Source organism: Aquarana catesbeiana, linkage group LG10 (genome assembly GCF_042186555.1).
Source record: "Aquarana catesbeiana isolate 2022-GZ linkage group LG10, ASM4218655v1, whole genome shotgun sequence".
Lineage (NCBI taxonomy): Eukaryota > Metazoa > Chordata > Amphibia > Anura > Ranidae > Aquarana > Aquarana catesbeiana.
Genome location: NC_133333.1, coordinates 40004352 through 40021815, shown reverse-complemented (window position 1 = coordinate 40021815; position 17464 = coordinate 40004352). Strand labels below are relative to the sequence as shown.

At 41.6% G+C, this 17464-nt stretch overlaps 1 protein-coding gene across 1 annotated transcript in view; it reads right to left on the bottom strand.

The window, feature by feature from the left end:
* The window catches only part of MEGF8 (multiple EGF like domains 8), a 119501-nt gene that overhangs the window by 64642 nt on the left and 37395 nt on the right, over positions 1-17464 (bottom strand). The window contains exons 9-18 of the mRNA XM_073602044.1: positions 17083-17231; positions 16190-16309; positions 15915-16075; positions 15664-15771; positions 14107-14254; positions 13852-14015; positions 9087-9281; positions 6443-6643; positions 3924-4151; positions 3725-3843 (exon numbers count right to left, since the gene is read on the bottom strand). Of these exons, the coding sequence (XP_073458145.1) occupies positions 3725-3843; positions 3924-4151; positions 6443-6643; positions 9087-9281; positions 13852-14015; positions 14107-14254; positions 15664-15771; positions 15915-16075; positions 16190-16309; positions 17083-17231 (1593 nt within the window). The remainder of the gene's footprint in view (positions 1-3724; positions 3844-3923; positions 4152-6442; positions 6644-9086; positions 9282-13851; positions 14016-14106; positions 14255-15663; positions 15772-15914; positions 16076-16189; positions 16310-17082; positions 17232-17464) is intronic.

Genomic DNA, 17464 nt, shown 5'->3' with positions numbered 1-17464 from the left:
ACCTTACCTTTACTCCCCACCGCTCTGTGCAGCTCCCGAGAGTTGAGACAATACCCAGTAGTTTCATGGAGGAAAGGCAATTTTCTCCATTCATGAAGTGCTTGGTCAAGTATTATTCTCTTTGGTTGGTGAGAGAATCTTGGGTCACCAGGCTGCATTTCTTTGCACTCAGCAGCTGAACAGAGTTATGGGGGAACAAAGCCATTGTGGATATGTGGGCTAGGAAGGAACTTGGCATTAAACCAAACCTATTGCTTTGCTCTTAAGGGATGAAGCACAGGTTTGCTATATGTCAGAGGTTCTGATTAACCAGATGAAAACCAATGAAAGTAAGGATTTCTTTCTTTCTTTTTTTTTTTTTTAAGTGTAAGTAAGCCTCTTCCTATGATCTTCCTATGCGACAGCAAATACCAAGGTGCCATTTTTTCATCAATGCAAACAAAGGTTTCAGTGCTACTACCCATATAATCCCCCATCAGCAGAGATCACAGGCGCTTGATCCGCAGTAACCCATCTGAGAGTAATGATCCATAAAGATGATTCGCACAACCGTTTCAGCTCTAAAATTGCGCTTTTATTCAGGAAACCACAGTGTACAGTAGGGCTGAAACAACTAATCGATGTTTATCGATGAAATTAATCAATTACTATTTTCATAATCGATTAATCAGCCAGCCGATTAGTTGGCCTGCATACAGAATGCATTATTTGTTTAATATATCAGCAAATACAGTGCAGCACACATACAGTGCATCATCCATACATGTCAGTAAATGCCTGAGAAGGGGAGCAATGTCTCATGGGACATGTAGTCCTGGGCAGGAAGTGCGTGGTTCTAAAGGCAGAAGTTTTCTTTACCTTGCTATTGGGGCGCTCTATACTGTACTTAACACACAGCAAAAAGCAGTGTAGAAACAGATCAAAAGCAAACTGCATAGGTGTGTACCAAGCCTTACGCTGGCCACACGGCTCAATTTTCAGACGAGAATATTCATATGAAAAATCTTTGTACATTCGCTGAATGAAAGAATGTTGTTTGAAATTTTCACTTGCTTTTAACATTCTGTTTTAAAATGAATGTAATTTCTGAACGAAAACCACATACACTGTCTGAAAATTCCTTTGACCGAGAAGTTTTCTATTATTTCTAAATTTTCCTGTCACTGTGGTTGAAAATGAACGTCGATTTAAACCCAATAACGATTCTAAAATCGAACAAAATGTTCTTAAAATGACTTTTTTTTTTTAAGGCAGACATTGTTTTTGTATGGCCAGCATATAATATATTACAGTTCTGTTTGAAAATCTGCAAAACAGTCTAACTTTTTTTTTCCTTTAAATATAAAAAGATCTCTGAGCATGATGAGATTCAACCTCTAATAGTATATACAGTATATCTCCTCTAATAGTATATACAGTATATCTCCTCTAATGGTATATGCAGTATATCTCTCCTCTAATAGTATATACAATATATCTCCTCTAATAGTATATACAGTATATCTCCTCTAATGGTATATGCAGTATATCTCTCCTCTAATAGTATATACAATATATCTCCTCTAATAGTATATACAGTATATCTCCTCTAATAGTATATACAGTATATCTCCTCTAATGGTATATGCAGTATATCTCCTCTAATAGTATATACAGTATATCTCCTCTAATGGTATATGCAGTATATCTCTTCTAATAGTATATACAGTATATCTCTCCTCTAATAGTATATACAATATATCTCCTCTAATAGTATATACAGTATATCTCTCCTCTAATAGTATATACAATATATCTCCTCTAATAGTATATACAATATATCTCCTCTAATAGTATATACAGTATATCTCCTCTAATAGTATATACAGTATATCTCCTCTAATGGTATATGCAGTATATCTCTTCTAATAGTATATACAGTATATCTCTCCTCTAATAGTATATACAATATATCTCCTCTAATAGTATATACAGTATATCTCTCCTCTAATAGTATATACAATATATCTCCTCTAATAGTATATACAGTATATCTTCTCTAATAGTATATACAGTATATCTCTTCTAATAGTCAATACAGTATATCTCTCCTCTAATAGTATATACAGTATATCTCCTCTAATAGTATATACAGTATATCTCCTCTAATAGTATATACAGTATATCTCTCCTCTAATAGTATATACAGTATATCTCCTCTAATAGTATATACAGTATATCTCTTCTAATAGTATATACAGTATATCTCTTCTAATAGTATATACAATATATCGCTCCTCTAATAGTATAAATAGTACATCTCCCCTCTAATAGTATATACAGTAGATCTCCTCTAATAGTATAGACAGTAGATCTCTTCTGTCTGTTATTCTCAGAGTGGATTAGAGATTTTGCTCTCTAACCATATAGTTGGTTATTTATATTTACCACTGCATATAGACATTTAAGAATAAATTGCCTTTTTTATTAAATTTACATATTAACTAAATTATACACCACACTTTTAAGGTTACTAACCAATTAATCGAATAATCAAAACAATAAATCGGCCAACTAATCGATTATGAAAATAATCGTTAGTTGCAGCCCTAGTGTACAGTACGCAAATGTAGTCAGTTGACGCATTTCAGCCTATACAGCGTTATGATTAAAGCCATGTAGGCTGAAACGCGTCAACTGACTGCATTTGCGTACTGTATACTGGTTTCCTGGATAAAATCACGATTTTAGAGCTGAAACGGTTGTATGGATCATTTTTTCATACATATAAATCATACGGACATTCAACATCTATTATCCACAGTTCATCCTCCATTAAACATGGGTATTATATAAATGCCCTGCATAGAGTAGGGCTCCATTTGGACATTCCCTGACTAATGCCAAGTTGCATTATGAATGCTGGACCGTGAAAATGTGGCATCTTACAAGACTAACTTTTTAAAGGAAGAGGTTTCAGAAATACCAATGTGTACTGGGAACACAGGGTTCATAAAAAAACAAATGATACTAAAGCACACAATCAGATGAGCTCACGGTTTCAGTGTTAAATGGAGAGGGTGGGGGTCCATCCTGGGAACACAAGAAGGTTCTATGTAGATGACATAGAGATCAAGAGATCCTACAGAAGACCCCTAAAGAAGAAAGAGTTTCCTTTAAAACGCATTACCACCCCCTTTCTGCTCCCTGTTCAGTGCAGTACCAGTTTGACAGTGACAGTAAGCACTGCTCCCAGCACTTCCAACACCTGTCACCCTGACTGGCTTTCATTAGATACCAGCTAGGCAGTCGCCGTCCCCTGTGTACACCTAAACTATCATTCAGAGGGGATCACGTGCATGCTGGTCCTTGATTGCTTACTGCCACCGCTAAACTCAGTCTGTATATGCAGTAAAGCATTGTTGTTTTTTTTTCACTGTGGAACTTAAGGGGTTAATCTTCTGCACTGTGTAAAAAGGCTGTTTGATCCTGTCTACTCTGATCCTCCCCTTTTTTTACTGTCCCCAATTCATCTGCTGATAGAACAGAGTCCTAGGAGGCACTCTGCACATGCTCAGTTTGGTGTGTATGGCTAGAGATTTTTTTTTTATCAGCACAGGGCCAATCAGCACTGTCCAAACAGACAGTCAGGGGTCATGCAGCCTCATCGGACAGTCAGAGGAGAACAGCGGCAGGATAACACAATTGATAATATAGGAAGTCATTACTTTGCAAAAAAACTCACCGATTGCAGGCACGGGGGCACTCCTGGGGAGCTCTTATAGAACCGCTCACTCTTCCTCTGCGGCTGCACAGAGAGTCTCCTTTCTTGCTGCTGTGTATTTGCCATTCGCAGTACTGGTCCTGAGAGCACAACAACGATATAATTACCTTTCTATTACAGCCAAGACACTCCACCTGCTCATGTATATCTCAGCACTTACACTGCTGCAGGCCTCACAGTCACGGTACTCCTCACACAACTGACAGTGACTCGGGGAAAGAATCAGGGGCGTGTCTTGACAGAATTTTGCCCAATCCACACCTAGTCTGTGGTGACACGTGCGGGTTTTGGAGCACCAACCGCAGCTCTGATCTGCCAGGCAGGCCAAGCAGGAAAGGTAGGTACAGTCATCAGAGCGATGAGGTTCCAGGAACAGGAATGAGATCTCCTATACAGCAAGCAAAAAGAAGTAAAAAGTGATTCAATATAAAAAACCTTGTTGAAATTGAGATTTTGACTTCCTGTTCAGAAGTGTGGCCCCCACTTTTATTAAGTGATTCCCCCTTAAATGAATGGTGTATCTTTAAAATCAGAGCGTTAAATACAGTTTAATATAATAAAAGAGAATTAGGAGTTTCCTTTTTTTTTTTAGCTTACTCCAATTCCCTGTGAGCTACTAATACATAAAAATCTTTCCAATCCTCTGAGAAGTGCATCTTTTCTGTTAAAATCAAGGTAAATACTGGTGGGAGGAGCTACAGCCTTCTCATGCTGACAATCTTGTCGGGATCCACCCCCATTCCTTCTCCTGTGTTTGATGACGACTCTGGGGTTGTCTGATCGCTCTCGAGACATCACACAGCACAGCTCCTCTCCCCTTCCTCCCCTCACAGCACACAGCTTAGATCAAATTCTACAGACACACTCTATCTGCACACTGTGTATATGGATGATATGCTGCACAGCTGTTTTTAATATAGGAACTTCACAGTTCAGAACTGCAGCATAGCATGCAGCTACACAGTGTGTAGCTAGAGGCTGCCTGTAAGAGAATCCATCTGAACTGTGTGCCATGTGAGGAATTGGAGCTGTGCCGCCTGTGCCAAGGCTGTGTGCATTAAGGGGTTGTGAGAAGGAGCTCAATGGGCACAGCATCCATGGAGGATGGAGGCAAAGCCCTCCCCAACAACTCCCCCTAGATCCAGCCATGTCTATGCCACGTATGTATTTGTCCACTTTTTTTGCAGAGACAGCACAGTGCCTGAACTTGTGTACTGCTCAGGTGTGTGCATGCTCGCTAAGCACCACCACATCTCCTGGTGGAGGAGGGACAAAAAGAGGGGGGGGGGATTGTTAGAGTTGTAACCGCCCCCTCTAAACTTTCAAACAGCAGATTGTTACTGGGACCGACAGACAAAGGGGTTTATTTACTAAAGGCAAATTCACTTTGCACTACTAGTGCATTGCAAGTGCACTTGGAAGTGCAGTCACTGTAGATCTGAGGGGGACATGCAAGGATAATAAAAAACAGCATTTTTTCTTGTACATGATTGGATGATAAAATCAGCAGAGCTTCCCCTCATTTCAGATCTTCCCCTCAGATCTAAAGCGACTGCACTTTCAAGTGCAAAGTGGATTTGCCTTTAGTAAATCAACCTCAAAGTATCACTGCTGGAAAAACAAATGCAGGGAGGAATGAAATAACAGCTGATTCATGATTACGGTAATATTTGGTAATTATTTAGCCTATCCCATACTTAAAATAAAGCAGGGGAACACAACAAAGTTAACCTGATTCTCTCTATTGCTGCCTGATGTAGTATTAATAGATGTACATTATGGGTGAAGGTAGGATCATTCTTAGATCTGACCATGTATATCTATCAGCTGGTTCACACTGATGCGGTGCAGGAAATGCAGCGATTCCTGTGCCTCTCCCACACCTCATGGCAATCGCACCGCGTTTATGGGATCTGTTGCAGGTGTCAATTAAAAGTTATCGACACCCCAAAAGCAGGCCACAAATTGCAGCACGTTTTCCTGTAATGAATTGCATGGGTGTAAACTGCCATGCGATCCGGTTCCAGTGCGAACAAAGAAAAGCAGCCCACACTTTGAAGGCTAAGTTCAGCTCTGGGACATGTTACTGTTACACCTGTATTTGACTGCAGGTGCAATGCTTTGCAGGCTCCTCTGGGGAAAAATAATAAATTTACATTTCTTTTCTGCATTTATTATTTTTTCCTTAAAGGTGAACCTGGCCTTTAAAGATTGGGTAATGCCAAATGCTGAATAGTTGTGGTATGTACACTGTCAAACTGCATAAATGGCCCCAACAAATCACTGCTGGAAGATGAAAACAGACATGCCAGTTAAATTATGACTTGTTTACACTCTGATTATGTAAGTTCATGAGAAAGGACAACAATGAATAAAGGACAGTAAAGCCTAGTACACGCTGGCCGAATGTCATCGGCCGGTTTGATAAAAACTAGCCAACATTTGGCCCGTGTGTATGGCGGACTGCTTCTGTCGAGTGTTCTGGTTGGGGGGGGGGGGGGGGGGGCGTCCCCCTGTCAGAACACAACAGCTCAGCAGGGGAGATCAGTGTACTAACATCGGAATATTAGTACAGCAGCCCTGACCTGAGCTGTCAGGTTTTTTTCATTCAACCAAAACCCAATAGTGTGTACTAGGCTTTAGCTACTTAGTTATGAAGAGAAAAGGACATTAGCTTACACTTCCACCATGGACACCTGTACGGTCCCATGTCAAGCTCAGTTCACTGGTGTGTCCATTTCCTGTATTATTGAGATAACCTTCAATCTGCACTGCATAGCCGCTTCCCCGTTCTGCATTAGGAAACAGCCGCTCTCCACTGTTTCTCTGCAGAGCTCGCCTCTCCTTATCCTGGTGTACCGACCAGCGGCCCACTTCCTCCTGAGGAAAGAAGAGGAAACATGGCAACGATTTCAACTAGCATAGTTATGGCACAGTCATAAAAGGAGTAAAAAAAATTCAATAATGTCATTAACCTAAAACAGATGTTTCAGTTACAAGAGAAGTCTTGCGGTCTAAGTCATCCATTGGCTTTGTATATCTCTTGGCGACTTTTTTGCAAAGCAAGGAGACCTCCATACTATAACTTCAGGCTCTGCACCTCCCACCTAACTTTGCTGTCTCACTCCTCCTACTGTTTTCTCAATGTCAGATACAACTGAGAAAGCAAGACCTAATTGTAATAGATCTCACCACCAATGCCTGGTGGAGACTCTGGTGATATACCCTCTTCCATCCACCTAAAATGTTACTAAACCCATAACAATAAAATCAGTCTGTATATGCAGTAAAGCATGCTTGATATACTCAATGTGGAACCTAAGGGGTTAATCCTTTGCATTGTGTAAAAAAAGCCGTTTGATCCTGTCTTCTCTGATCCTCCCCTTCTTCCACTGTCTCCAATATACAATATCTCCTGATATTTACAGAGCTAGGGGACAAGCTGCACATGCTCAGTTTGGTGTGTAATGCTAGAGAGTTTTTCTTTTCTTGGGAGGATGCATGCATCAGCACAGGGCCAATCAGCACTGTTTAGACAGAGGGTCAGGGTCCTGCATTCTCATAGGACAATTGCAGAAAAATGAAAACTCCACGAAAACTTCTCTTTAACCAGACACTGATAGAAGTCAAAAGACTGCTATATACTGCTGACGAGAAAAGGTATTTAGCAGTTTATATTTACTAAAATGATAGCATTACCATGTTCTGTGTATTGTAGGAGACCAGATATAGTGAACGAAGGGTCCTGGGTTTAGTAACACTTTAGCTCTAAAATAAAAGTTTTGGATGGACTAATTCATTATTTAATGCGCAAATGAACTGCATTTACCATTAAGAAGAAAACAATGCAGAAAAAGATGCAGAGGATGACACATAAAATCCTGACCGGAATTACTGAATAGTGTAAGTAGTAATATGCCAAGTGCACTAACTCATAGGAACCAATAGAATTGTTATTTTACTGACTTCCGTAAAGAGAAATTAAAGAGTAGAGATTAATAATTTATACTCTGAATGTCTAAAGTTAGACGTGTGTCCCAAGGGTCAGTATTGGTGCCACTACTGTGTCTGAAGATTGCACAAGGCTAAGTAGTGGAAATAAGTCTCTACAAGATGTGTCTGACTTACAATCTAAACAGGATGGTTTAATGTTGATAAATGTAATGTTATGCACTTTATGGATAAAAACATGCATGTTTCATGCAATCTAGGAGTAAATGCAATCTGGTTGAGTCAATGATGGAGAAGGATCTGAGTGATCTGGTTGATCATAGACAAATATGCAGTTCACAAAAAAGATATTGCAAAACTGAGGTTGGGGGTGGGGGGCTTGGGGATTTGAGAAATGTGACTACGTTTCATGTTACACCCTAAATATGGATGCAAGGTGAAATATAGTGGATCGTGCCTTTAAAGTGGATGCTAAACCTACTCTCTGCCCCATTATAATCCTAATCTATCTAGCCCTGTAAAGAAAAATACCACTATACTTATTCTGTAGTCGCTTTGGTCCGGTCTCCAGCGGCACCCTCCTTATGCAAGAGAGAACCGACAACGGCTGTGAAATGGCTGGGAAGTGGCGTCACCCATAGAGTTACTATGGGGTTTCCGTTGTCGGCTGCCTCTCCTGCACACACCTCCACAATAAAGCCGATGCTGACAGCTCATCATGGTACCGGACCGGAGCGGCTGCAGAATAGGTAAGTATAGTGATTTTTTTGTTTACAGGGTTAGATAGATTAGGCTTAGAATGTGGTAGACAGTAGGTTTAGTGTTTGTTAGTGTTTAGATTTTGACTAAACCTCCACTTTACCTTCTATATACAAAAAGACTTCTTTACAGTAAAAGCTGTGGAATAGACTTCCATAGGATCTAGTTCTAGCCAAATAAGTAGATTGCTACAAAAAGGCTGGATGTGTTTCTAAATGCACAACATATGACTAACTATTAAAAATAATAAGACATAACACTGTAGACCAGGGATCTGCAATTAGTGGACCTCCAGCTGTTGCAAAACTACAAGTCCCATCATGCCCCTGCCTCTGGGTGTCATGCTTGTGGCTATCAGAGTCTTGCTATGCCTCATGGGACTGTAGTACTGCAACAGCTGGAGGTCCGCTAATTGCAAATCCGTCCTGTAGACTGTTAATCTGGAGTGTATCTGATTTCCTTTGAAGGATCAAGAAGTAATTTTATTCCCTTTGATTAAACTTGATGGACATATGTCTTTTTTTCAACCTGAGCAATCTGATTGGCTGCTAAGGGTTATTGCACTATTGCACCTCACTGATATATATATTGGTTTATTGTGACTAGCACTTACCAGTATCTGCGTGCTGCCAGGGTACCGCCCGAGGCGGGCCACAACATAGAAGCGCTGAATGCGAGCCCATATGGAGACGCGCTCAGGGGAGGAGCCTGTGCTCAGCATGGGGTATATGAATCCTTTATACACCAGAGAAACATCCATCTCTGTGCTGGGACTTAATGTAATGGTTGTGCTGCGCACAATTGACACCTGCAAAAAGTAAAAAAGGCTTTAAACTGGATGAAACTTAACTTGACTTATAGCAGCAAGCATTAGCTAAGCTACACATTCCACATGGCAACTCAAAGTGGCCAAGGAAAAGCCATTGGATGGCCACTGACAAGGTGACTTCTACACATACACACAGGACTTACATCATCGGCAGCACCTTGATCTATTCTTGGCATGTTAAGAATGAGTCGGGATGTACACTCCACAGGGCACAGGGAAAACAAAAACTCCAAGGAGTACAAGGCAAAGTTCATTTTTTTTGACGAAAAAGACTTTGTATGTCTCTTCTGCCAAAAAACTCTAGCTCCTTTCTATTTTTTACAGCAGGACTTTAGTTCAGTTTATAGTTTTGCTTACATCCATGCTGCTTCTCTTCTCCATACAAAAAAAATGCTATGACAAAAGCATCTCAAAAGCACGCAAATGTTTTTTTAATTTGACTTGCTTCTGAATATGATGCCTCCATACATGCATTCTAAAAGTGTAAACAGAACTTTAGATCCTTAAAGTGGATGTAAACCTGCCACTCGCCTAGTATAAACTAATGGCAGAGCATTAATGTATATATACATGCAAGCCTCCTGCATGCATCCCTACCTTGCAAATGTCACCCCCTTCAGCAGTAGGAGCCCCGCAAAACTCTGGAATTGGTGGGTGGGTCTCTTTGACGGAGCTCGGTGGGCGGAGTCGTGATGTCACAAGACTCCCCGCCCACCTGTACACTCCCCTATTCCTGAGTTTTGAGTAACATCCAGTCAAAAGTCAGGAAAGGCACCACATGACTTCAGCATGCCCAATCATGTTGAGGTGTGGAGCAGCCAATCCTGGGAGAGCTGGAGAAGAAAGGAGGGATGGGAAGCTAGAACCATAACACTCTCTTGCATGAGATAAATAAATCAGATGTCAGTCACAAGGGGGGGGGGGGTGGCAACACAAACTTATCTGTGTGTTGTTTTTTATCTTACTAAAAAAAAAGACAAGAGGATTTTTCAGAGCTGGATAAACTCTTCATGGCAAGACAAGGCACAGATGACTTGTCATCCTCTACTGTACCTGGTAGAAGTCTTGATTAAAAAAAAATTCAGATTTACATCCACTTTAAAGTGGTTGTTAACCAACTTCTATTACATCATCCCATCCTCTCTGCACCATTATCAGAAGTTTCCCTGTGCCTGTGTTCTGTAAAAAAACTGCACGATTCCACCTGTATGAGCTCCGCTCCGGGCGCTCAGCTGATTCCTCTTCCCTGTTCTGTCTCTGGCTCATAGCTTCAGTGGGTGGGGTCGAGCCCTCCCGCTAACGTCAGCTGGTGAGGAGATGGAGAGAAGAGACACAGAGCGCCGAGCTGCCTACAATCAGCTGGGCGGCGGGAGCGGAGCTCATACAGGTAGAATCGTGCAGTTGCAGAGAGGATGGGATGATGTAATAGAAGATATGAGAGCACCTAGAGCAGCAGGAGCGGAGGGGGGGCAGGCAAATTGTACGAACAGAGAGAGGAGGGGGGAGGAGGGGGGATAAGGACACGGGACAGACAAAGAAGAGCAGGCTGCGGCTGATGGAATCGCGCAAATAGACAGTGGTATCAGGGGCTCAGCAGCCATGATTATCGCGGTCTGTTTGCAGAGGGAAGGGCATAGCTAGGCAGGATCACCCAGGTATTTCAGGTGATACGGGGGTCCAAATGACACAGCACAAGCACTGTGCTGTATAACATGCTTTAAGGGAACAGGATCTGTATTTTTTTTTTGTGGGTTAACAAACGCTTTAAGGCAATATTTAAATACTATGACAGCCCCTCTTTTAGAGCCTGGCATAGCACACTGTGTAAGTTGTATTTAAAAACGAGCAGTTTAAATACCGAATTTCAGCTGTCTTCAGGCCGGTCACATCACTCGCAGCCGCTCTCCAGCTCTAAAAGATGTCTTCTGTGGGAGGGGCCGTGATCTCCCTCTGACGTCAGAGGGAGATCACGTGACCACTCTTCTCCTCCGCAGAAGCCACACATCAGAGCTAGAAAGCGGCCGCAAGTCACGTGACCGGCCTGAAGACAGCTGAAAGTCAGAATCTACATTTTTTTTGGGGGGGGGATAACAAACGCTTTAATCACTTCAGGACCACCCGCCGTTGTTTTACGTCAGCTGTTTGGAGAGGAATACCGTTGTTATGGCAGCAGCTAGCTACCATAACCTAGGTCTCCTCTTCATCAGCGATCGGTTCTCTTTCAGATAAAAGTGGTCTCTGCAGCGGATTCGCCGCAAGATCACTTTTATCAGGGGCAGGAGAGGGTCACCCTCCTGTGGTCTCCGCCACTTACCGGAGCCGTCGGTAGCGGTGGGGACGATCGGGTCCTCTTCCCTGACAGGCATGGAGCCGAGTGAAAGAAAGATGGCCCCCCACTCGGCTCCACACTATTGGATGGCGGAAGCAACGTCAAACGTCACTTCCGCCCAATGGTCTTAAAGGTAAAATGTATTTTTTTTGCAAGAAAAAATGACATTTCATTTTTTTTTTTTTACTGCATTTTAGTGTAAGTGTTAGATCTGAGGTCTTTTTGACCCCAGATCTCACATTTAGGAGGTCCTGCATTGCTTTTTTTCTATTACAAGGGATGTTTACATTCCTTGTAATAAGAATAAAAGTGACCCAATTTTTTTTTTTTAAAGGGCAGTGTTAAAATAAAAAATAAAAAGTAAAACAAATAAGAAAAAAAAAAAGTTGCGCCCACATATGAAAAAGGTGTTCAAACCACACATGTGAGGTTTCGCCGCGATCGTTAGAGCGAGAGCAATAATTCTAGCCCTAGACCTCCTCTGTAACTCAAAACTGGTAACCTGTAAACATTTTTAAATGTCGGCTATGGGGATTTTTAAGGGGAAATGTTTGTTCCCATTCCATGAACGGACGCAATTTTGAAGCGTGACATGTTGGGTATCAATTTACTCGGCGTAACATTATCTTTCACAATATAAAAACAAATTGGGCTAACTTTACTGTTGCCTAATTTTTTAATTTAAAAAAGTGTATTTTTTCCCATAAAAAATTGCGCTTGTAAGACCGGTATGACAAAGTATTGCAACGATCGCCATTTTATTCTCTAGGGTGTCTGAAAAAAATATACATAATGTTTGGGGGTTCCAAGTCATTTTGTTTTAACTTGTAAACACCAAGTCTGAAAAATAGCCCCGGTCCTTAAGTGGTTAAAGTGATATTAAAGGCTTTCCTTTAAAAAAAAGTAAAAAAGTTATACTTACCTGTTCTGTGCAGTAGTTTTGAACAGAGCAGCCCTGACCCTCCTCTTTTTGGGTCCCCCACCAACACTCTTGGCCCCACTCTCCTGCCGAGTGCCCCCCAGAGCAAGCAGCTTTCAATGGGGGCACCCAAGCAGGCTCATTCATGAGCCACGGCTCTGCGTGTCTATTCATACACAGAGCCGCAGCTTGGCCCCATTCCCTCTCTCTCCTCATGGGCTAACTGGCTATGATTGACAGCAGTGGGGGCCAATGGCTCCCGTTGATGTCTCAGCCAATGAGGAGGGAGAGTCCCAGAAGAGCCGAGGCTCTTGTGCACATCGCTGGAGTAAGATCGGGCTCTGGTAAGTATTAGAGAGGGCTGCTGCACAGAGGTGGCTTTTTACCTTTATGCATAGAATACATGGAGGTAAAAAACCTTGAGCCTTAACAACCACTTTGCATCTAAGTCAATTCTGGCATTTCTCTCCTATATGGAAAAATCATATTTTTTTTGCTAAAAAAATTACTCAGAACCCCCAAACATTATATATATCACAGGGTAATTGCGCAGCAATTTTTCAAACACAATTTTTTTGGGAAAAAATATACTTTAATGAATCTACCCCTTTAATGCATAGTTAACCTAATTTTTAGTAAACTATAAAAGATGATGTTACATTAAGTAAATAGATACCAAACATGCCACGCTTTGGAATTGTGCACATTCATGGATTGGCACAAAATTAAGGATACTTTAAAATCTCCATAGGCGACGCTTTAAAAATTTTTACAGGTTACCCAGTTTAGAGTTACAGAGAAGGTCTAGTGCTAGAATTATTGCTCGCGCTCTACTGTTCAAAGTTTACACCTGCGGGCGAGACCTACGTATGCATTTGCTTCTGCGTGCAAGCACGAGGGGACAGGGGTGCTTTAAAAAAATGTTTTTATTATTCTTATTTATTTTATCATTTTTTATTTTTACACCGTCTCTTAATTATTTTTATTACTTTTATTACTATTAGAAGAAATGTAAACATCCCTTGTAATATGAATAAGGCATGACAGGTCAATAAGACCCCAGATATCTCCTCTACCCTGGAAAGCATGAGAGCAAAAAAGAAAAAAATCGGTCTCTGCTTTACAGGGTAAAAAACTGGCAGTGTTTACATCCGCCAGTGCTGGAAATGACGTCGCTTCCGGCCTCCCAGGAGCATAGAGATGGCCGGGGACCAATCCGCAATTCCACAAGTTAAATGCAGATTATAAATTTTTTCCTGCACACACCACACATCATAGAGCTACGAGATTATTGTTGTTACCCGGTCAGGCTGAGACTCGTTGCGTGGCTGCTGATATGTGATTAGGTGAAGTCCAGGCAAGAAGTTGTTGACTCGGCAATCATCCAGAGAAGTGATGAAGGTGTTATGGGTGCCCCACCAACCATATGTGCCTGAAATCTGACCTACACGACAGTTTGAACGTTCTGATCAAAAAGTAAGAAAAAAAAAAAAAAGTTACACACAATTATAAAACAGACAGCAAGACAGAAAATCCCACACAAGAAAAGACAGTACCTGAAACTGGCATACAGGTTTCATTCTGGACACACCAGCCAAAGGAGCGTGGGACATGGGAGAAGGTGCTCAGGTTGGAGCTGAACGCCAGACATGATTGACAATCAGAGAGGAGTCTCGCCAGACCTAGGCAGCTCTTGTCTGGGCACTGCCAAAAAACAGACGCAGATCAGGGCAAAGATAAATACAGTAAGGTTCATACGACCACTACACTTGCATCAAGATGTAATCCAAGATCTAATCTAGGATTCCTTGATTTCACACTGGCCTCCATTGATTGATGCAACTGAAACGTTTATTTGATCATCGCTCACTTGACTAAGTTTTGATTAAAGCAGACAAAGGGCAGCATCAAATTAAAAAATTAACTCAATACTCGACACTATTTAAACTTACACTAATGCCGCATACACACGAGCGGACTTTACGGCAGACTTTGCGACAGACTTTACGACGGACTTTCTGAATGAACGGACTTGCCTACACACAATCCACCAAAGTCCGTCGAATTCGTACGTGATGACGTACGACTGGACTAAAACAAGGAAGTTCATAGCCAGTAGCCAATAGCTGCCCTAGCGTGGCTTTTTGGTCCGTCGAACTAGCATACAGACGAGCGGACTTTTCGACGGATAGATTTAAAACATGTATCAAATCTAAGTCCGTCCAACTTTTGAACAAACAAAGTCCGCTGGAGCCCACACACGATCGAATTGTCTGACGAAATCCCGTCCGCCGGGCAAAGTCTGCTGTAAAGTCCGCTCGTGTGTACGCGGCATTAGGCCTCATTCACACCCTGGTGCAAAGACAGTTTTTCTGCAAGGGCACAACAAAAAACAAAACAATGGTTTCCTATGTGCCCTGTTCACACCACACTGTGTGGATTTTTTCTGCACAGGAATCTGCAATGTGTACACAGTTTTCTGCACGGGAAAAGAACTGACATGACATCAACATTGGTGTGAATAGGGCACATAACTCACACACATCGAAAACTGATGCCAGCATGCATAAAAACTGATGTAATCTGATGTCTCTGCAAGTGAAATATGCGCAGTTCTCCCATCAGTTTTCACCCACTTATGGCGTGAACGAGCCCTTAAAGTGGAAATAAACCCTCCGATCGTTTTCAGCCAAGAAAGCTGCCATCTTGGCCTCTGTTTAATCTTCAACTGCCATGATGCTGCACATGTGATCAGTTATGACACCAGCCATTGGATGGTTTGACAGTTTGGTTGAGAGCACAATCAATGTGACAGTTACATTCCCAGCATGTGCCAAAAATGTAACTGTTTTTTTGAAACTGTTAAATCGATGGGTTTACTTCCGCTTTAATAGATCCAACATTTCTGAGCTACCCAACTTCTTTTTTTATTTAACCTAATAACTATGTATTGAAAGCAATCCATTGGTCCAAACAAAAATTCCAGAAGATCATACAAATTGCCTCATATATATATTATGCCACCGCTAGAATTCATAACATGGCATCAGGTGACCAAATAATAACAAAACAGGTGAAAGACCATAAGGAAGAAATAAAAATTGGTATCATACAATTTTGTTAGGCTGAGGGGTCTGGCAGCTTGTCTGACACCAGGTGCATTCTGGATCCTTGGAACAAATGGTCTCATCCGTGTACATGGAGCAGTAGTCTAGGTGATACTGTAAATCCAAAAAAACGTGTTTATATATATTATATATATATATATATATATATATATATATATATATATATATATATATATATATGTATAGTATATCATAATGTCCAAGCTCCGTGTCCCTTACACCGATTTCATACTCACATCCTGCACTGGCGGCTGGTACACAGACCCTGGAACAGGCACTTTGTAGGCAAGCAGATCTCCACGGGGAGTACCGCTGTATCCTCCTGCCACCAAAAGTACTCCGCCTTTCATCAGAGCCGCGACATGAGAGTACCGCCCACTGCCCAAACTCTGATGGCCTGCATTTTAGAAAAGAATATTAATACCTTCATTTTTTAAATAATCCTTCACCCTCACAACCTAGGCTCAGAACACTTCCAAGATCCAGGAACTCACATTTGCTTCCATCTTACCCTGATTAGGTGGCGGTCTCAGAATATCACTGGGCACCCACTGGTGGCAGCCGAGATGGTAAAAGAAAATTTCCTCATCATAACACTTCTCCTCCTGGTAGTGAATGTGCAGATTTCCACCTGTATTTACCAGGAATGCAAAGTCAGTAATCTGTACAATGACAACAAACAGCCACAGTGCGTACTGGAAGACCCTGTGCATAAAAAAAAGCAGTGGCAGCTGTGAATGAATGGATGAATGGATGAATGAATGAATGAATGAATGAATGAATGAATGAATGAAGCTCTATTTGAAAACATAACAATATTCTCATCATGTCACAGCTCACAGGATGAACCCATGATTGGGTGCCACGCTCTTATTTGCAGTTGCATGCCCAGAACAGAACCTGAAGGGAAATCTCCACAGTGGGACACAGGCAATAAAAAAAATAACCTGATAAGGTTTTTAGCCCTTACCTACTCTATTCAAACCACTCTGATGAGGTCTGCAAGCTCCCTTGCCAATGCTAAAAAATTTCACCTGGTTTTCTACTGAGTTCTGCATCCTTGGGCACCTTGATTGGCCAGCCGTGGATAAGGTAACTTTCACCATGCATGTGAGTTACTTGACCCAGCACCCAGGAATTGCTAAGTCTGTGCACAGTTCAGTATTCATTTAAAAGAAACACTGCTAGCAGGCAGGTAAGAAGTATTTACTGCAGAAGAGACCTTTACAAGTCTCTTCTGCAATATACATCTACCTGCCAGCATGTTTCAATCTTAGGCTCAAGTTCCACTTTAGCATAAGCCTGACTGGAAATAGTAAGTATGACTTAAATAATAAGAAGGACCCTACAAGGTATAGTGACAAAGTGGGGATACCAGTGAAAGATGCACACCAAAGAACTCACCATAAATCACCATATAGTTCCCGATAACAGTGGAGCTGTGGAATGCTCTCTCACGGGGCCCACCACGGTTACCGTCTCGTGGCTTCAGAGTAGTCCAGTAATTTAAATCCACATGGAACAAATCTGTGGTGTTTACACGTATGCTGAATCTGGAAGAAAGACAGAAAGATAACAAAATCACCCATTTGAGACTAAATGGAGCTTGTCAAGACAAGAAATGGGAACTGACAATGCTGATGTTTTGAAGAGGAATATGGCTCATCTAGATGGTCCAGTGTCAGCAGTGAAAATATTCTGTATAGGTACATTGCTTCCTAATACCTATCCCTAATACCTGTGTGTCTATGTGGCAAACAGGAAGTTGAGACTGTCAGCTCCTTTG